This window comes from Pongo abelii, chromosome 2 (genome assembly GCF_028885655.2).
Source record: "Pongo abelii isolate AG06213 chromosome 2, NHGRI_mPonAbe1-v2.0_pri, whole genome shotgun sequence".
In the NCBI taxonomy this organism is placed as follows: Eukaryota; Metazoa; Chordata; class Mammalia; order Primates; family Hominidae; genus Pongo; species Pongo abelii.
In genome coordinates this window covers 101,113,922-101,134,477 of record NC_085928.1, presented here as the reverse complement: position 1 = coordinate 101,134,477, position 20,556 = coordinate 101,113,922, and the positions used below count along the sequence as shown (strand labels likewise).

The window sequence follows — 20,556 nt, the reverse complement described above, 5'->3', positions numbered from 1 at the left end:
CGAGATCGCGCCACTGCACTCCAGCCTGGGCGACAGAGCAAGACTCCGTCTCAAAATAAATAAATAAATAAAAGCAAACTGGGTGCGGTGGCGCACGTTTGTAGTCTCAGCTACTGGAAAGGCTGAGGTGGGAGGATTGCTTGAGCCCTGGAGTTCGAGTTTAGCCTTTTAAAAAGTAAAATTTAACTAGCCTGGGCAATATGGTGAAACTCCATCTCTACAAAAAATACAAAAATTAGCTAGGTTTGATGGCATGTGCCTGTAGTTCCAGCTATTCAGGAAGCTGAGGTGGGAGAATCACCTGAGCCCAGGAGGTCGAGGCTGCAGTGAGATCATGCCACTGCACTCCAGCCGGGGCAACAGAGTGAGACCCTATCTCAAAAAATAAAATTAAATAAAATTTAGAAAAAATAAAATAAGGAAAAAGTAAAATCAATGGACTCCGGTGTTATTGGAAGAGAGCCCTGCCTAGTCTCACAGGGAGTGAATCATTGCCTGACATCTTTGTCCCAGCATGCACCCTGCAGTTTCAGTTCTGTGTGACAACCACCAGGAGGCACTGCTGCAGCCAGGATCTCTGGTCCATGAGTCCATCCCTCCCCAGCCCTACAGGTGGCGCTGCAGGCTCCTCTTCCATGCAGGCCACTACTGCCTGCAAAGCAATGCCATGTGGGCCTGTGAGGATGAATGGACAGGCAATTGCTGAGATCTATGTTGCAGAGATCAGCTCAAATGAAATTCCTGGTGGGGTGGAAATGTCAAAGCCCTTTACCCCCCAACCCTGGGGAACCTGGGCTCAGGCATGTGCAGAGGTCTCTGCTTGTCTCCATTTAAACTCTTAAAGGGATAAAGCACCTCATCCAGTTCTGAATTGGGTGGGGATTTCTCAGTCTTTTAGACATACAGGAGTGGAGATGGAAGCTTCCAGAATTTAAAGTGTGGTGTATGGATGGGAAGTTTTTGTTAAAACTCTGGTCAGTAGGCCAGACGCAGCAGCTCACACCTGTAATCCCAGCACTTTGGGAGGCTAAGGCTGGTGGATTGCTTGAGCTTACAAGTTCAAGACCAGCCTGAGCAACATGGGGAGACCCTGTGTACACAAAGAACACAAAAATTAGCTGGGTGTGGTGGTGCACACCTGTAGACCCAGCTTACTCGGGGCTGAGGTGGGAGGTTCACTTGAGCCCAGGAGCCAAGGCTGCAGTAAGCCAAGATCACACCACAGCACTCCAGCCTGAGCCACAAAGTGAGACCCTGTTTCAAACAAACAAAACAAAAACACTCTGGTCGGTTGTCCCTTCCTCCTGTGAAAACATGTGTAAAACATACGTATAGAATGTTCAGATCTGAAATCACTAAAAACATAAAAACATACCAGGTACAACTTGCTGTGCTAATTAAGACTACCTGAGGTACTTTGAAGACTTGAGGCAGAAACCCACATTTTGGGGGCAAGCATTTGCCAGTATTGGAAACTGTTGTTGTTGGGAGGTAAGACACAGATCAAGGAGGGGGATTGGGGTTTTCTCCTGCCCTGGACCTGGACGTGTGTGGAGGGGTGCTCAGTGGCCTGCTGATGGGTTTCTTTTTTTTTTTTTTTTTTTTTTTTTGAGATAGAGTCTCGCTCTGTCGCCTAGGCTGGAGTGCAGTGGTGCCATCTTGGTTCACTGCAACCTCCACCTCCCAGGTTCAAGCGATTCTTGTGCCTCAGTCTCCCGAGTAGCTGGGATTACAGGTGCACACCACCATGCCTGGCTAATTTTTGTATTTTTAGTAGAGATGGGGTTTCACCATGTTGGTCAAGCTGGTCTTAAACTCCTGACCTCAGGTGATCCACCTGCCTCGGCCTCCTAAAGTGTTGGGATTATGGGCGTGAGCTACCACACCTGGCCTCTGCTCCCTTTTTAAAGAACCCTCCTTCTTTCTAGCTTTTATTTATTTATTTTTTGAGACAGGATCTTGCTCTGTTGCCCTGGCTGGAATGCAGAAGTGTGCTCACAGCTCCCTGAAACCTCCATTTCCCAGGCTCAAGTGATCCTCCTACCTCAGCCTCCTGAGTAGCTGAGACCACAGGTACATGCTGCTGTCTGGCTAATTTTCGTATTTTGTGTAGAGATGGGGTTTCTCCATGATGCCAGGCCGGTCTTGAATTCCTGGGCAAAAGTGATCCTCCTGCCTTGGCCTCCCAAAGTGCTGGGATTACAGGTGTGAGCCACTGCACTCAGCCCCCTCTTCTCATTTAAATCTCAGATAGTTTCATTTTTCTCTTATACTTCATGTTCTGACATCCAGAATAGTGTGCCCCTGGGAGAGAAGTGAACTGTGAACCTGGCAGATTTGAAGGTTGCTATGGACTGAGCTGTGGCCCCCAACCGAACCCAAATTCATAATTTGAAGCTCTAACCCCTAATGTGACTGTATTTGGAGAGAGGTTCTGTAAAAAGGTAACTAAGGTTAAACGAGGTCCTAAGGGTGGAGCCGTAATCTGATGGGATTAGTGTCCTTATACTATAAGAGGCACCAGAGAGGGCTCACTCCTCCTGCCTCCAGCACACACAGAGGCAAGGCCACCTGCAAGCCCAGAAGAGAGCCTTGCTGGAAACTGAAGGGGCAACATCTTGATTTTGGACTTCCCAGCCTCTAGCACAGTGAGAAGCACACTTCTGTTATTTGAACCACCCAGCCTATGGTACTGTCTCATGGCAGCTTGAGCCAACTGGGGCTTCAGCAGCTTTCAGGCCCAGGCTGTGGGGCAGTGGCAGGACCCCCGACCCTAGGGGCAGCCCTTTCCTGTCTTGCCAGCTGAACCAGGAACAAAGGGCTCATTCTTCCCAAGGTTGTGCCTGACCTAGAATAAACCACCAAAACCAGTGTGAATACAGGCCCTGAGTGTCCATCCTGGGTTGCCAGCACCACCTGGGCCCAACTCAGAAACTTTCCTCATCTTGCCCTTAGGGCCATGTCTGGGCAACCCCCCTTCTCTGGAGTGAAGACTGCGGCAGGAGACCTAGCTTTGGGTCCTCCCTAAGCAGAGGAAGGAGCCTGTAGTCAGCACCATTCTATTCTGCTCTGCTGTTCCTTTCCCCACTTTCTGTGTGTAGGTGTTTTCATGATTCGTACTGCAGATCCGTGTGTCCGTAAAACCCAATCCCTGAGCATCAATTTCTAGAATCTCACCCAGTGCAGTGGCCAACAGCCCTCACCCTCCTCTCCCCTCTTCCTCCTCCCAAAGAGGACCAGAGAGGACACGTGGGCCCCAGGTCCTGCAGGCAGAGCCTCGCCCTGGAGGCGGGAAAGCAGGACAAGCTGTTTGAAGTGGTTTTTCCCTTCATGGCAGGACCCAGATCCTGCCCTACACACACCCATCTTGGGAGGGCACCTTTGGTGGGAGCAGGGGGACAGCTGTGATCCCAGCTCTGTAGCAAGAGGCATCTGTGTGGCCCTCAGCAGAGGACTGATGGAGGGTTCCTTTTGGGGATGATAGAAATATTTTGGAATTGACTGTGGCGTTGTTGCACAACTTGGTGAATGTATTAAAACCCACTGAATAATATACTTCAAATAGGTGAACTGTGTGGTATGTGAATTACATCACAATGAAGCTGATAACCAACAGGTCAGGGCTGTGTCAAGGACAGTTACGATCAAGCTGAACAGCTGTGTGCTGGGCCACCACCCCTGAGAGCCAGGCCCCGACTGCTCAGCCTAGGCTGCTACGAGCAGAAATCTGTGCTTCCTAAATGTCTGTAGTCACACAAGGCAGTGACAAAGGCGCCCCCCAGCCAGGTGGCCCTGCCTGTGAACTGTTAGGAATTCCAACTTCTTCTGAGCCCGTATCTGCCTAGCAGTGTTCTAAAGGCATTAACACTTCTCTTATTTCATTCTCACAACAGCCTTGTGGGGCCGTCATGATTCCCACTGAACAAACGAGGAAACTGAGGCTTGGGGAGAGGACTGCCCCATGTACTGAGCAGAGGGTGGTGGGGGTGGTTTTGGTCTGGGGAGTTTGCCCCCAGCCCTGCCCGCCCCTGTCAGGCTCAGCTGCCACAGCCTTTGCCCAAGTGGGTAGGGATGTGAGGGGTCACCAGCACGCCCTCCTTGCAGCTGCATCCCGGCTCGTGGCTGTGTGGATTGTACCTTCAGCCTCCCCTTTACCAGCAGGGATGGGAGGGGCTTTCCCTGGTGCCAGAAAAGTTTGTCCTAGGCTGCTGTGGGGCCATGCTGCCCTCCTGCTCAGCTGTCTATGCCATCAGGCCCCGCCAGGCCTTGCTAGCTGACAAGTCAGGCCACACCAGCCTCCAGTCAGGCCTCAGGCACTGTCTTGGCTTCCTGTACTTCCTTAGCAGGGGCTGAGGGAGAAATGACAAGTTCGTCAGGCTCCCATGAGGACCAGTGATGGCTTCCAGCACACTCTGCACCAAGCACGCCCTACACTAAGCACGTTATATGCTAAGTCTTCTCGCCAAAAAGGAGGCAGAGTTTTTCAGGAGCTCACTATGGCCTGGGATTCCTGAATGTCCCAGCTTCCTGTAGCCTTGATGTCCCAGGACTGGGTCTGGGTGACTGGGTCAGGGGTCTTGACTCTGCTCCCTCATCCTGCCCAGGCCCCGGTGCCTGCTGCCCAGGCTCTCGTCCTCTTCTTCACGAGCTGTGTGGGCCTGGGAGAGGCTGGGCAGGCTGGGGGTGAGGGCAGCTGCCCCTCCTGTCCTTCTGCTTTGGGTTAGCTGGGCCTCCCAGGTCCTTGGGGCATGGCTAACCAGTGTAGATGGGCTCACCAGGCTGCAGGCTGGGCCTGTGCCTATGGCTCAGGTGTCCTTGTCCCAGTATTTGCCCTTAGATTCTCTGCAGGTGTCTGTGGGCTCTGGAGATGCACAGGACCTGTGCCCCGGGCTGTTCCCATCCTGTGGGACCAGGACCCTTCTAGGAGCCTACTGCATGATTCCTCTTTTGAGGGCCCTAGGGGCAGTAGGGTACAGAAGGTGGGATCTCTAGACTTACAGAGACCCAGGTTCCAATCCCAGGTCTGCCCTCAACACACTGGTGAACAGGCATCAGCCCAGGGTACCTCCCTGGGACCAAACCACATCACCCCATGCCTGCTCCCTCTGGAATCGGTGTTGAGGCAAACACAGGCACAGCCCCTGGCATTGCTAGACCTGGCTGGGTAGCTAAGTGGCGGGCAGTTGCCTGACCTTGGCTTTGACAGGTTTATTCTCTCCAGACGGTCAGGAGGACAGGTGGACATGTCCACAAATGTGTCCCACCCTCGCAACAGCTCTGAGGATTTCCTGGGGACTCCACCAGTGGCCGGGGCACCCAGCCCTCCTCCTCCAGCACTAGTTTGTTCTTGGCCAGTACGAGATTTTGCACAGTTGACTTTATAAGCAGGGCTGACCCCAGCTGAGCCCAAGCAGCAGGGGGAGAAATCCGCTGTGGTCAGCAGTGTGAGGGCAGTCACCTAGGAACAGCAGAGCGGGCCGGGGCTGGAGCCTGGGACTGCAGAATTGTGTGTGTGACATCAGAAGCTCCTGGGCCAGTTGTCACATGGAGCCCAGGCCCCATTGGCAAGACCCAGAAATCTGCATTTTAACAAGTTGAGGGGGACAGTTCCACACTTGGGATTGAGGCCCTCTCATGCCATCCTGAGGGTCCCTTTTCCCCCAGGACGAAGGCTGCCCTGTCTCTGCTTCTCTGAGATGCCTAATTAAAAGGATATGACAAGGATGAGGGACAACAAACAAGTGAACCTCCCTACCCCAGGAGACCTGACTGCAAGGCTGTGGGGACTTGTGGGAGGTGGGGCGGCCCTGAGAGTGCCTGGTCAGCTTCCAGACCGAGGCAATTCCCCAGCCCCTTCAGGGCCAGGCGGACTGAGGTCACAATGAGGGATGTAGGTCTCAGCCTCTCAGCTAGAAGGAAGGTTGCAGCCAAATGTCACCTGGTGATGAATGGGAGGCAGCGATAGTTCTGGAGGTTGAGGGCAGTTGCAGGTGATTCCAAGGGGACTTGGGACACCCAAGTCCTGGCCCAGGGCCAAGGACACCAGCCTCCCTAGCGCACCCTCCACCCTTCTTCCCCAGAACCTGCACTGGCTGCAAACATATCAAAGAAGAAAACATTTCAGGGCCAATTCATTTTTCTCAAAACATATATTTACCCCTCCCCTCAGTACATCTTTCTTTGAGCACCTTTCCCAGAATCTCAGGAATGTATAGACCCCCGCCCCACACTTCATACCCGCCCTAGGCCTTGGTGATGAGGCCCCTCACAGCTTGTGCAATGGCATCCTTGTCGATACCGAACATCTTCAGCAGCTCAGCTGGCTTCCCACTTCTTGGTACCCGGTTAACTGCCAGGTGGGTGACAGTGATGCCAGGCTCGCCCACTACTGCACTGGACACAGCCTCGCCAATGCCGCCTAGAAATGAAAGGAGGGGAGTCAGAAGACGAGGCCTCAGGGTGAGCAGTGGTGGGCCCAGCCCTCTGTCAGCCTTAGTCAAGGATGGAGGAAGCTGCATACGCACCGCCTTTCTCCACCTGTAGCCATGAGCCCATCACATAACTCATTGTTTTTTTTTATTTTAAAGAGACGGGTATCGCCATGTTGCCCAGGCTGGTCTCCCAACTCCTGAGCTCAAGAAATCCGCCGTCCTCAGCCTCCCAAAGTGCTGGGATTGCAGGCGTGAGCCACCATGCATGGCCCAGAACTATTTTTATAAGCCCAAATATGGCCTCTAAATGTTTGTTTCAAACACCATTGTTGGTGACCGGCCAGCCACCGTCCAGTCTGATTGTCTACATTTGACCCCAGAGTCAAAGCCCATCTCTCCCACTGGGGCCTCCTACTTAGAGAGGCTGGTGTGTACTTAGGGAGCCTGCTGTGTGAAGGACTCACAAATATCAGAAATTCTGCATTGCTTTCCAAGCTGCACCATAGCTTCTACCCTACACTACCTCAGGGACGCCACCATCCACCATTTAGCAGCGAGGTTGGAATCCTCACCAGCTTCCTGGGCAGCAGGAGCTCCACAGAGCTCATCAGCAGCTGTGAGTTAGCTGGGTCCCCAGGCCAAGCCTGAGACCTGTTAAGAGACCACGTCCCAGCTGCTCTGAGGGACAACTCTGGGTGTTCTGGGCCACAGCTTCCCTCCTGGGGCTCAGACAGAAGAGGCACGTCCAACGCTCAGGCTCTCTGGCCCTGCCCCTTGCCCAGCCTGCCTGCCCCAGGCCTCCTTACCTTCGTAATAATGGTCCTCCACGGTGAGGATCCTGCCCTTGGTGGCACGAGCACTGTCGAGGATGAGTTTTCTGTCCAGGGGCTTGATGGTGAAGGGGTCCAGCACGCGGATGTTGATCTTTTCTGTGAGGGAGAGCACACGGCGTGGCTGAGGGGAGGGCTGGGCACCACTGTCTGCCCTGGTGGGGACCTGGTGGGACATCTTGAGGGCTGCGTGTAGCTAAGAGCTCAGCCTGTGGGCCTGTCCCCATCCCAGGGAGGACCACTTGCCACCTCGTTCCCATGGCTGAGCTCATGCTTGCCAACCCCTTGCACTGGGGCATCTGGTCTAGCTGTGTTGCCCGCAGTATCCAAGAACCCAGAGCAGAGCGTGCAGGCCCTGAGCGCCTTCCCTCATCCTCCCACAACCTTGAAGACAAAGGGAATGCAAGAGAAAACACCCCAGGTGTCTGGCCTGATGGAAGGTGAGGGTTGATGTGGTAACGTTGGGGAGCTGCAGCCTGCAGAGTGATCAGAGGCCCACGTGCGGCCCCAGCAGCAGAAGCACCTTCTCAGAAGGACAAACCCACGCTTGCCAGGCCCTGCTTAAAGCTCACCCCCCTGGGTCTCCCCCTGCCTGGAGATGGACTCCTCTGGCTCCTCCAGCCCCATCTTGCTCCTGCCTGGCCCTGCTCTGGCCTCCCTTCACTCTCCTCTCTGCTAATCAATTCCTACCCACTCTGAAGCCACTTTCTGGAAGATGCCACACCTGCCCCCTCTTTCGTGCTAAAACATGACATCTGTTGTGTGATTCTATTGCAGGAGAGGCCAATGCCTGTCTCCCCTACAAACCACTAGCCAACACTGTGAGCTCGCAGTAATAATAATAGAATACCAAGTCACATGCATGTAACCCTCAGGAGAGCCCTGAGGGCAAGGGGCTAGTATCTCCATTTTACAGATAGGAAAACAGGCATGGTGATAGTGAATAACTTACTTCCTTAACTAGTGCCTGGCTGAGTGATTCCAGCCCAGCTGGCAGGCTCCAGGCCACTGATCTGACCACCGTGCTGGGGGGGGTCTCGACTTTAGAGTCATAGGGTAGGGACTGTGGGCACTGCAGCCCCAGGACTTAGCATCATGCCAGACAGAACAAGTGCTCAAAGGATGGCTTTAATTGCCATCATTATTTAATGAAATGAAATTCTTTCTCTTTAGCTGTGAGCTCTTCAAGAAAGAACAGAAAGAACGAAAAGAAAGAACCCCAAGACCTAGCATGCAGTGGCCGCTCAGTTGATGACTTTGGAGGCCCCTTCTCCTCACCTTTCTTCAGCAGCTCGGCAGCAGCCAAGGCCTCGTGCAGGGTCACCCCAGCCCCGATCACGGTCACCTGGTCATCCTTGCTCTTCAGGACCACCTGGGGGTGACACAGAGGGTGAGTGAGGCTCAGGGCCCTGGGGCAGGGTGTGCCCTGACTGCTGGGAGTCACAGCAGGGAGGATCCAGGCAGCTCTGTGGGCTCCTGGGGCATGTGAGGCACTGACCTTGGCTTGTCCGACCTGGAAGTCCTCATTGTTGTTATAGATGATGGCATTTTCTGGGCGGCTGGTCCGGATGAAGCAGATACCCTGAGACCGAAACAGATAAACTGAGGATACAGGATGTGGCACACCCAATCTCAGAGACGAGGTCTTTCTAGAGAGGCCATCCCTTCCCATGGGAGTGTCAGTCACTGCATCCCGGCTACTCCAGCAGGGAAAAGGGCCTTGCTTGCCCTCTGCCGCCCGCACCCCACTTGAACACTCTGAGAACTGCCCACCACCTTGCAGCCCCGGACCAAAGGCAACTTTCCACCAGGTAGACTGGCTGCAGGTGGGCTACTCCCGCAGACTGCACCAGGCAGAGGGGCAGGAACCACGTGCACTGGGTCTGTGGCGTGCAGCTCCAGGCCTGGACCACAGGGCTCAGCTCATCCCTGCCTGTCTTGGAGAACCCAACTCAGGAGGGTAGAGAGGTGTCAACTGCCGGACCAGCCTAGGCTGCCAGGATTCTCAGCAGAGACAGACTGTGGCAATCAGTTGACAATGTCTGCCACGAGGCAGTAAGTGGGGCGTGTATTTCATTTTTTCTTGTCTAACTTCCACAAGCTACACAAACACCAGGGGCAAGGTCAGGAAACACACCCTGGGGCAGCAGTGACCAGCTCTGGCCTCCTCTTCTGTTTCCCTCGGGAAGCGATGGCTGCCAGCAGGAGAAAGAACAGCCATGAGACCTACCTTTGTATTGGCGGCTAGTTCCACTGCCTTCTCTGTAGCAACACCATCACTTGGGTAAAAGACAGTTGATGTGGGGACTGACCGAAACATAGCCAGATCTTCCAGGGCCATCTGGGAGGGCCCGTCTTCCCCTGGGGTGTGGGGAAAGGATATGCAGAAATAAGAACCCCCATCCATGGGCTGGAATCCTGGCCCATCCCCCTCCCACACCTCCTGGTGCAAAAGCCAAGGGAGCTCCAGGTGTAAATGCCCTGGCTAAACTCACCGATGGAAACGCCGCAGTGGGAGCCGCAGAGGTTGATGTTGCTCTCAGAGATGGCGGCCATGCGAATCTGGTCAAAGGCCCGCGTGAAGAAGGCTGCAAAAGTGCTGCAGAAGGGCACCGTCCTGTTGCGGGTGGCACAGCCCACCGCGATGCTCACCTGGGGGCAGATGGGGCAGGGTCAGCCCAAAGGGGAAGGCAGAGGGTGGTTGGGGAGCCTAGGACCCCTTTCGTGGAGAAGGCCACAGTTTGTGTATAGATTGTCCATCCTTTCTGGGCTTCTGAATGTGTCCCCCACCACCTTCTTCTGCAGAGACCGGTCCTCCCAACCCCTCCCTAGGGTCCGAGGGCAGTAGCCTCATGCCTGCTGTTGATGTGGGGACTGAGGCTCCAGGCCCCAAATCACCCACCCAGAAGCAGCACTGAGTACAGTCATCAGTTCCAAACCGGCTGCCCCTCAAGACTCCAAAATCTGCCGGCCAACACGAGGCCTCTTTCCCCAGTACCTGGGGAAACCACAGCCCCACGCCCTGCAGAGCAGTCTCTGGAAACCACAGAGAGAATTTCAGGTCCAGTTGGAAGAACTCTGGAGATGTGAGTGCCCTCCAGAGAGAGGAAGCTCCCTGTCCCTAGGGGCCTGCAAGCCAGCCAGGCTGGGCTCCTGGACCACCAGGAGGGGATATTTTGAAAAAATGGACAAAACATTGTTCCTTACTTCACAACCTCAGTTCCTGACAAGGGTCGGCTTCCCCAAATGGGTACATGTCAGGGGCCCAGAGTTCCCTCATCTCTGCATCCCTCAGGGTGGCAGGGCCCAGAGCCGTGTGCATTACAGGTGCTCAACAGACTCTGGCTGCTAAACCCATCACGGCCCCACCTACTGGCCGGGCCTGTCCTCCACCTGGAAGAGACCCCATTCACCACCAGGCCTGGCCTGCACGCAGCTCCTCCTGAGAGCACCTGCCGTCCCATTCGGCTCCCCCATGTGCACACCTGTCCAGGACATTTGCACCTAGGCAGAACCTCCCAAACTGTGGCTACTCAAGGTCAGGGGTTAACGCTGGGTCCTGGCTTTTCTTATAGTCTCCCTGGGCTGGCCCACAGAAGGCACCTGGCTCTGCCAACATGGCTGCCCCGCACCCCTCAGACCACAGCCCTCAGCCTTGGGTGGACCTGTCCCTGCCGGCCCCGGCACCCACCATGTTCTGCTCGGCAATGTAGCACTCGATGAAGCGGTCCGGGTGCTCCTTTTTGAAGATCTCCGAGAAGGTGGAATTTTTGGTGTCCCCATCCAGGGCGATGATGCGGTCACTGGCATGGCCCAGCTTGGCCAGTGCCTGTCCGTAGGCCTTGCGGGTGGCTATCTGTGAGGAAGAGAGTGGGAAGGCTCTGGACCCCTCTGAGGGTGAGTGCACACCTGCAGCCTGGAGCCCTGCTTTCAGAGAAGGATTAAAACGGTGCCAAAAATGGAAGCCCTGGAGCACAAGGTCCTGCGGAGGCTTTTAACTGCGGAAAGGTTGCCAACGACTACAGTCAATGTCTTGGGAGCCCCTGGAGGCCCCGCCCCTAGCCCGGCTGTGAAAGGTATAAGCTACAGAAGACACCCACCAGCCCCAACTTCCTGCCTGCTGCACCAGGTCCGTGAACCTATTCCACTTTGCACGGGAACACAGAAGGCTTGGGAGTCAAGGCCAGGCACAGGCTGCATGGATGGGTTCCCTTGGGACAGAAACCTGGAGCGGGACAGCTCTGCCTAGCCTTTCCCAGGTCATGTGAGGGTCCTGAGCTCAGGCCAAGGGTCCCTCGTGGACTGGCGATGCAAGGACTTGGGAGTGAGTCCTTGGCTTTGATCCCAGTTCTGTCAGTAGCCTGCTAAGCTTGCTAAGTGGGCAATTCCCTTGCCCGGTCTGAGCCTCCGCAGGTCAACTCCAGAGCTGTCTGTCCTTCTGAGGGAAGTGACAGGAACAACACCTCAGGGATCACTCCTCACCCTAAATGAATCGCTCTCCTCCCTTTCCCAGCCCTCTAGAGGGTGTATCTGGGCCACAGACTTGGGGAACCTGAGAACTACGGGTCCACAGAAACAGGCACCACTTTGTACCTTGTCCCCAACTTTGTAGCTGGGCAGGCTGGGCATGCGAATGTTGGCAATGTCCACCGAGGGCGCGTCCTCCTGCGGAGGGGTTGCCAGGATCTTCTTTTTGCTCTGGATCTGGCTGTAGATCTCCTGGATGATCTGCTCAGCCATGTTTTTGGGGAGGGGCTTCCCATGCCAAGACTCCTTATCTTCTACCCCTGCAGACCCAACACGGGAGGACAGAGGAATGGGTAAGACAGAAGCTCCCAGAGGGCCAAGGAGGCTGCTCCAGGAGACTGGCCCTCCACCTGCCAAGGGCAAGGGAGGAATGGCATCATCCCAGCCAGGCAGAGCCCAGCCAGGCACAGGGGCCAGGAAAGGAGGGTTGCAGTGAATAGGATGGACTCCTATGGGCCCACCACTCACTGTCTACTGCCTAGTCCTCTGGGAGCTCAGAGCTGAGTGGGAAAGGAGGGGCCAGACGTGGGCAGGTGTGTGTTTCTGGGCCTGCTGCCCCATCCCTTCACCAATGTGTCCATTCTCTTCCTCCCCGCAACCCCGCCCGCAGGGTCACACACAAGTGGAGGTGTCTGCTGCAGAAATACTCAGTTTGTCGACTGGGTTGGAAGGGACCCTGGCCATCAGAAGGGGAACCCAAGGCCCAGAACAGGGCCTCCAGGATCACCCGATGCATCTGTGAGCAGCAGAGGGGTCTATAAGCACCTAGGCATGCCCACCCCATGGCACCTTGTTGTGTGGGGCCAGCAAGGCTGAATATCCCTCTCCCTGGAGGTCACCTCAGTAGTCACTAGAGTCTGGCCAGAGCCAAGAACAGACTGAACTCCCAGGTAGCACCCAGCAGCCCCAAAGACTAGCAGGAGCCCCCCAGAAGCTGCAAGTGGTCCACATCCTGCCCAGTATTAACACCTGAGGGCAGTGCCAGGCAGCAGCACCAAAGCCATGACAATATCCCAGAGCCCTTTCCTCGACATCCACCCCCTCCCAGACACCTCCCAGCACTGCCAAACGCCCACTCAGAACGTCCTCATATACCTGAGTCTACATGGGCAGAACAAGCCACAACCCCTGAGAGGAGGCAGGTGGGCAGCCAGGGGCATTTGGCAGGGAAGCCGACCCAGGCCCTGGGATCAGCCCCCCTCGTGCCATAGACTTCCTCTGTCCCCGGGCAAGTCCCTGACCACTTGTAGCCTCATTTTCCCATCTTTAAAATGGGTGAGGCCATCCTAGGCCTAGGAATCTGGAGCCCACACCTGGGTGCCGGGGAGTGACTTACACCTGCCTCATTCTCCGGCCTGGGGCAGAACCCAGGTTCCAAACCCCCCAAGCCTCTTGGCCCACACAGGCCTTGCTCAGCATCTGCCATTGCTTGAGGAGTACCCCACTCACCTCGTGGAGGGAACAGTTCTCTCCGGGCCCTGCCTGGCTCTGTGTTGGCCCTTCAGCTGGAGCACGTGGCCGGAGCTGGCAGAGCACACAGAGCTGCAGCTCTGAAAGGCACCAGCCAGGGCGGGGCACGGGGGCTGCCTCACTCCACGACCTTCCTCTCACCCACAGACCCTCCAAGTCCCTCCTCTCCTCCTGCCTGTACATGCCCCCACCGGCAGAGGCCAGACAGATCTGAGTTCAAATCCTGGCTCAGCCACAAGGGTCACTGAGTCACAGCGTCTCCCGCTCCCCTTCCCTGGAGCCTGGTGCACTCAGTGAGCAGCAAGGGCTGGTGTTTCCCTGGATGTGAGGGTCAGAGCTATGTAGCCACAGGGTCCGGGCCAGGGGTGAAGGTGGGGAGGGCGACTTGTGCATACTGACCCGTGATCCCTCGGCCCTTGAAGGTCTTGGCAATGATGGCTGTTGGCTGGTGCTTGGCCTGGCCAAAGGCCTTGCACAGCTCCTCCACGCTGTGTCCATCCACGATGACGGCATGCCAACTGGGGACGGGGGCAGAGAGTAAGGGGCAATTCCCAGGGGCCACAGCACCAAGGAGCCTCCCAGGGAAAGGTCTGCCTTGGCATCTGGGGGTCTGCCCAGGCTCCACCCTACAACTGCAGCCTCAGCTGGAGTAGTAGAAAGCTTGCAACATTCCTGTTTCCAGTTTGGGTTTTTTAAATCCTTTTCTTTTTCACATTATTTTACTTCCTTTTGTTTGCCTCTGAACAGGTTTTCCTCCTCCTCCTAAGTAATCCAGAGCTCAGTTCCTTTATTGTCTCTTTCATTCCTGACCTGCTCATTTCCTACTGAAAGCTGTTCTAGGGTCAGCACACTGGGTTTGGAATCTGTCTGCTATTAGATTCTTGATGAATTTTTTGGCCCAATTTTTATTTGGGGAACACATTTGATCACTCCACAGATGCTGGATGTGGTGCTGGAAATGTTTTTGAAATAAACCATGTTGTCAAATATACAGGAAGGAGCTGGGGCAGAGCACCGTTTCTCTTGAAAAGCTATCCTTTTGGGGACTCTTTTTGATATAATAAGAATAAAAATAGCACTTCTCAAACTGAGTGCCATGCCAACCACTACCCATATTAGCCCACTGAAGCCTCACCATGCCATGCTTGGGTGCTGAGTGGCCCCATTTTACAGACAAATCAACCAAGACACTGAAGGTGGAGTGAGTAAGTAACATGACCCACACCACAAAGCAAGTTAGCAGTGGAGCCAGGACTTCAGGAATCTGGCTTGAGTCACGAGGTTATGGACACAGGTCCTGGGGGTGCTGCTGGGGTTGTACTCTGAGTCCCCAGATAGATGTGGTCTTGGGGAGGCCTGTGGGGTGAGACCCTGTGGCTCAGGTTCCTCGCCTGTCCAACAGAGATTATTTCCTCCCTTCCTCCTCTCCCTTTCTGAGGTCAGTCATCAGGGAATACAGGCCTGCGTCTGCTGTGCTACTGCAAGGTAACCCCAAGCATCCTGTTACTTAGTGTAGTCACAGGCATGGGTTCATCTGCAAAACGCAGCCCTGGAGGCCTGACCTGAGTCTCAAAGCCTTGCATGGCGCCTGCCCTGATCCCTCCCCTCTACAGCCTCCTCAGCCAACACTGGGCCCCTGTGCAGAGCAGCTTGTGTTTGGGGACACCGGTGGAGGCTTTGAGGTGGGGACCCCTCTGGCTGACACCCATGTAGACTGACCTCCCTGCTTTGTGCCCTTTGACCCTGAATTCGTAACCAATCAAGGCCGAAGGGGGGGATCTGGAAACCCTATCTCCCATTTCACCAGGAGCCTGTTCCTCCTCCCCAAGCTGGGTGGGGCTGGGCACAGGACGTGGCCACCAAACTGAGGTTCAAACCTCTCCGCAGCTATATGTCCTTTAGCTTTACCAAGCGAGCCCCCATCCCTCAAGAACCCTCCTTAAGAACAAAGTGTGCCGACGTGAGATGGTGTGTGGAAGCTCCAAGAGCCACCATGCCACAACCACGAAAACAAGGAAACTCACTTAAAACTCGGCCTGACCCACATATCCTGAGCCACTAAGTCCAAATGCCTAGAGTTTGAAATTGTGAGTCAAATGCTAAAGAAAAGGACCTTTAGATGGTGCTTAAGGTCCCAGCTTCAGCTCCTGCACCTGCAACTGCAAAGCTGCAATCACAGACTACTCTCCGTGCTGTGACCACACTCAGACCACAGCCTCGTACATACCCGAAGGCCTCGCACCGCTTCTGGTAGATGTCCATCTGGTGCTGCAGCGGGGCCGGGTCACTCTGGCCCAGGCGATTGATGTCTAGAATGGCCACGAGGTTGTCCAGCTTATAGATGCTGGCAAAGGCCATGGCCTCCCATACGGAGCCCTCTGACAGCTCCCCGTCTCCCAGCAAGCAATAGACTCGGTAGCTGTGGACAGAGAGTGAGTCAGGCCAGTCCCTCTCACCTGGACCCAGCTGCCTCCCACCCCCACCCATCCAAGGAGCCTGCACTCTGGGTAAAGGAGCAGCCACGCGTGGATATGCAGAACAGACGGCATTTACACTCAAGGGGCAAGTGTCACCAGGTCCTTGCAGCCTACCACAAGCCACACCCCAAGAGAAGATGGCCATGAAGGAAGCCATCAGGAGCTCAGGAGGAAGTACTGGTTGTTAAGAAACAGAGGTCTAGGACAACAGGGATCTGGCTAATAAGATCTAGAAAAATAGGGGTTGTTGGAACGAGAGGACAGTGAGGAAGGGTGGGTGAATAGGTTTGAGCCACCTGCTGCAGGGGACGGACCCCGCTGTGAACCAGAGGTTGGAGGAGGCCTTAGGACTGGCTGGGTGGGCCAGTGGGAAAGGGGAACCTTGGGAACCAAGCTCTGCTTCTGGCCGGAGGAGGGAGGTGGGCCATGGAGGCCTGAGGTACTCCAGGCAACACCCTGGAGCAAGAGGGCTCGGGGAGGACGGAGCAGAGGGCCCTTGAGGACCAGGCGCTTCGTGGGACAGGCTCTTCCCAAGCTTCCAAGACTGGCTCTTGACCCCAAGACTGAAGCTGCACCTGGCCCTTTCTCTACCACAGGGGCCCTCTCCTCCCCTCAACACAGGCAACTGTGATCTTTTCAAGACAGTGAGACATGTTAAAAAGAACACTGAACTTGGGATAAATTACCCAGCAAACAGAACGTTCCCAGGCCCCTGGGGAGTGTAGGCGAGGGCGTGAGGCTAGAGGAAGGGAGACCAGTTCAGGGACTCTGAGCCCAGCCTGGGAGACGTGAGGGGATGGGGGTAGCAGAGGGACGGCAGCAACAGACACAGGACTTGTCTGAAGGTCGCGCTGTCAGGAAGTTGCTGAGTCAGGATTCAAACGCAGGTCTGACTGTAGCCTAGACTGTCCGCTCCTTGCCGTGTAGGCATGCATGTAGGGTGTAGGGTGAGGAGTGGTAGGACTTGGGGACCTCCCCTTACCCTGCCCAGTGTCTAGCTGTGTAGCCCCAGGAAATGAGGCTGGTGCCTGGTTGGGCTCAGAGGGGACACGGCTGCCCTCCTGCTCCTGCAGGAAAAGGCCCTCAACCCGGCTGCATGCTCAGCAGTCCAAGCCTCCAGGCCTCCCTGCTGCAGGGCCAAGGCAGGGGCAGCAGGAAGAGGCTGGGGCAGCAGGAAGAGGCTGGGACCGCCAGCCACGGAGCTGTCAGCATGACTCAGCACTTCCACATGCCAGCAGGCCGGGAGCACTCCCTGCAGCCTCTCCTGCCTTGTGCTGCTCTTCTGTGGCCTCCACCACAGGAGGTGGTGCCCCTGTGGGGTACCATGGCCAGAAGGACAAAGCCTCAGGCCCACACTTCAGAGGCCCTATCCTGTCCCAGCCTTGCCTCCTCTTTCCCCTGTAGGTTTTGAGGGGGCCCAGAGACCCTGGAGGGGCTCTGGTCTGGCACAGCAGCTCCAGAAAGGGGCCACATGATGGGGCTGAGCCAGAGAAGCCAACTCGACTTCCCAGAAAGGGATTCCAGGGAAGCCAACTGGCTGCCACCCCAAGCCCACACCCACTTCCAGGGAAATCGAACCGGGGTTAGCACTGGAGGCCCAGCACAGCTTTGGCTTCAAGACTAGGGACAAGGCTAAGCCCTACAGGGCCATCAGGCTCAGGTCAGAGGGCGTGCTGAGGTCCCGAGGAGATGCCAAGGAAGGGGTTGTGAACAGGGAAGGGGCCTACAGGAGCCTGGGCTAACCCTGAGGCTTGGTATTGCCTGAGCTGTTAGTTAGGGGTGGGGGGCTGCAAACATCCATTCATGAACTAATTTGAAGAGAGGGGACCCTAAACAGAAGGTGGACATTTGTTGCAGAACGATTTGGAAACTACCTTACGTGTCCAACAACAGAGGACTGGCTAGATGGATTATAGCATCTCCATAAAACAGAACATTATGTGATCATTAAAACCAGCTCTTAGGATGGGTGCAGTGGCTCACGCCTGTAATCCCAGCACTCTGGGAGGCTGAAGTGGGCAGATGACCTGAGGTCAGGAGTTTGAGACCGACCATCCTGGCCAACGTCATGAAACCCCGTCTCTACTAAATATATAAAAATTAGCTGAGTGTGGTAGTGCACGCCTGTAATCCCAGCTACTCAGGAAGCTGAGGCAGGAGAATTACTTGAACCCAGGAGGCGGAGGTTGCAGTGAGCTAAGGTGGCACCACTGCACTCCAGCCTGGGCGACAGAGCAAGACTCCATCTCAAAAAAAAAAAAAAAAACCAGCTCTCCACGTTAATGTCATGAGAAAAAGCTCATGATAGAAGGCTTGGTTTAAAGTGTAATACTAGGTTTTATATTATACACACACACACACACACACACTGGGATTACAGATTTGTAAGCTTTTCTCATGATAACATGGACAAAATACATCATTAGATTTAAATTGGGGGTGGAAGGCAGTGTGTTAAGAATAAGGAAAACGTTGGTTGGGTGCGGTGGCTCACGCCTGTAATCCCAGCACTTTGGGAGGCCGAGGTGGGCAGATCACAAGGTCAGGAGATTGAGACCATCTTGGCTAACACGGTGAAAGCCCGTCTCTACTAAAAATACAAAAAATTAGCCAGGCGTGGTGGCACGTACCTGTAGTCCCAGCTACTTGGGAGGCTGAGGCAGGAGGAGAATCACTTGAACCCGGGAGGCGGAGGTTGCAGTGGGCTGAGATCGTACCACTGCACTCCAGCCTGGGTGACAGAGCGAGACTCCATCTCAGAAAACATAAAAATAAAAAAACAAGGAAAACGTTCATTTCTTAATATCATTCTGTACTTTCTAAACAGGAGGGCAGGGAGAAACAGTGAGCAGAGACCAGTTTGCTCTATCAAGACGCTACCTCCGGGTGCCTGGCCTGACATGATAATCCCTGGAGGCCCTGGCCCCTTCCCCCAGGTACATTCGGGGGCCTAGGCTCCAGGCAACCCTGGCCCCAAGCCACCCTGGCTTCTGGGAACCCAGCTAAACTCCTTCTCCCTACACTGACTTGTTCCATTATGTTAGGGTCAGGAAATGCCCCTTCACAGGGAATTATTTCCAGCAACTGTAGGGAATAATTAACTCACATCTCTGGTTCTCTGCCAAATAAAATGCTCTTAAACATGCATCTCATTCTTTGTGTGTCTCTCTCTCTTCACTTCATGGTGAATCACTTCTGGGTGTAGCCAAGCTTGCCCCAAGGCTCAGCCAGGGACTGAAAGCAAACTGTGGTCAGGTGACACTGGCCTGAGGGGGTCTGGAAGAGACTGTGAGGCCTCCTTGGAGAGCCAGTCCTGGGGAAGGGCCTGCACACAGAAGGTGCCCCCTGCAGCCTCCTGTCCTTCAAGGACCCACAGTCATCCCGAACCCCACTATGGCACTTCTGCTGCAGGGGTGGAGGACAGGGCAGTGGAGATGCCACCAGCTGCAGAGCTGGGCCCTTCTCCCACCCTGCGGGCTGACCCCACTGGCCTTCCTCCTCTAGGAGGCTTCCCGCCCACAGGACTCCCCGAGCTCCTGTGGTGCCCTCAGCCTCTCCAAGAGCAGCCTCGGTACCTCCACCACCAACTGGATGGCCTAGGCCAGCATCTTGCCTCAGCTTCCTCACCTGCCAGACGGGTCATGGTTCTCACACCACTACCCAACTCACAGGGGGCTTTTAAAGGTGGAACCCAATACAGCACATGAGCACTGAGCACAGGGCCTAGCCCCCAAAGGGCAAAGGAACCCTTCTGATGAGTGATTGACATGGTTAGGCTCTGGGTCCCCACCAAAATCTTACCTTGTAGCTCCCGTAATTCCCACTGGTTGTGGGAGGGGCCCAGCAGGAGATAACTGAATCATGGGGACAGATCTTTCCCATGCTGTTCTCGTGATGGTGAATAAGTCTCACAAGATCTGATGGTTTTAAAAACGGGAGTTTCCCTGCACAAACTCTCTCTTTGCCTGCTGCCTTTCACATAAGATGTGACTTGCTCCTCCTTACCTTTCACCATGATTGTGAGGCCTCCCTAGCCATGTGGAACTGTAAGTCCATTAGACCTCTTTCTCTTCCCCAGACTCAGGTATGCCTTTATCAGGAGTGTGAAAACAGACTAATACAGTGATTATTCTTTTAAAAAAAAAAATTTTTTTTTTTTTTTTAAAGAGGCAGAGTCTCGCTCTGTAGCCCAGGCTAGGGTGCAGTGGCTCAATCATGTATAGCTATAATCTTGAAGCCCTAGGCTCAAGTGAGCCTCCCACCTCAGCCTCCTATGTAGCTGGGACTACAGGTGTGCACCACCATGCCTGGCTAAGTTTTGTATTTTTTGTAGAGAGTCTTGCTCTGTTGCCTAGGCTAGTCTGAACTCCTGGCCTCAAGCAATCCTTCCCTCACCCGGCCATTATTCTTAACAGTTTACAACCTCATCCTCCCAGGCCATATCTGACCACCGCAGACAAACTTATGGCTAGAACCTTCCTTGGAGGCCGTGGGGGGCCGCTCCTACAAATCACCTGGTGGGCGCTGGAGCAGCATACCTTTCTGGTCAGGCTCATCACCCACCCTCTGAAGGCTCAATCTCTCAAATGTTTGTTTCTTCCCTGCTGATAGGAGGTGGCTTACAGGTATCCCAGAACCCCTCAGAACATACAACCCTCCCCTTTACCAAGATAAAGGCAAGTGGCTCAGGCCTGGGGTCCTGGTGCCTAGTCAGACAAGGGCCTGGGGGTGGGTCTTTCTGAGACTTCTAGGGTCTGGGCACAGGGCTGGGGGCAAAACAGGAAGTCCTCAGCCTAAGCACTCTGGCTAAAGAGCACATGA

General features: G+C 55.0%; 1 protein-coding gene and 1 long non-coding RNA gene across 4 annotated transcripts in view; one reads left to right on the top strand and one right to left on the bottom strand.

The window, feature by feature from the left end:
• Positions 1-14,242, top strand: part of LOC129058575 (uncharacterized) — a 38,065-nt gene extending 23,823 nt beyond the window's left edge. Inside the window, exons 3-4 of one of the 3 annotated variants that reach the window (XR_008523751.2) lie at positions 8,435-12,081; positions 12,399-14,242. This is a non-coding gene — a long non-coding RNA (uncharacterized LOC129058575). The remainder of the gene's footprint in view (positions 1-8,434; positions 12,082-12,398) is intronic. The other 2 variants (XR_008523752.2, XR_008523750.2) reach the window with 2 other exon arrangements.
• TKT (transketolase) overlaps positions 6,134-20,556 on the bottom strand; it is a 30,444-nt gene continuing 16,021 nt past the window's right edge. The window contains 10 exon segments of the mRNA NM_001133521.1: positions 6,134-6,418; positions 7,238-7,360; positions 8,540-8,633; positions 8,760-8,843; positions 9,492-9,622; positions 9,757-9,913; positions 10,953-11,117; positions 11,855-12,048; positions 13,658-13,776; positions 15,486-15,677. Of these exon segments, the coding sequence (NP_001126993.1) occupies positions 6,243-6,418; positions 7,238-7,360; positions 8,540-8,633; positions 8,760-8,843; positions 9,492-9,622; positions 9,757-9,913; positions 10,953-11,117; positions 11,855-12,048; positions 13,658-13,776; positions 15,486-15,677 (1,435 nt within the window). The 3' untranslated portion in view covers positions 6,134-6,242.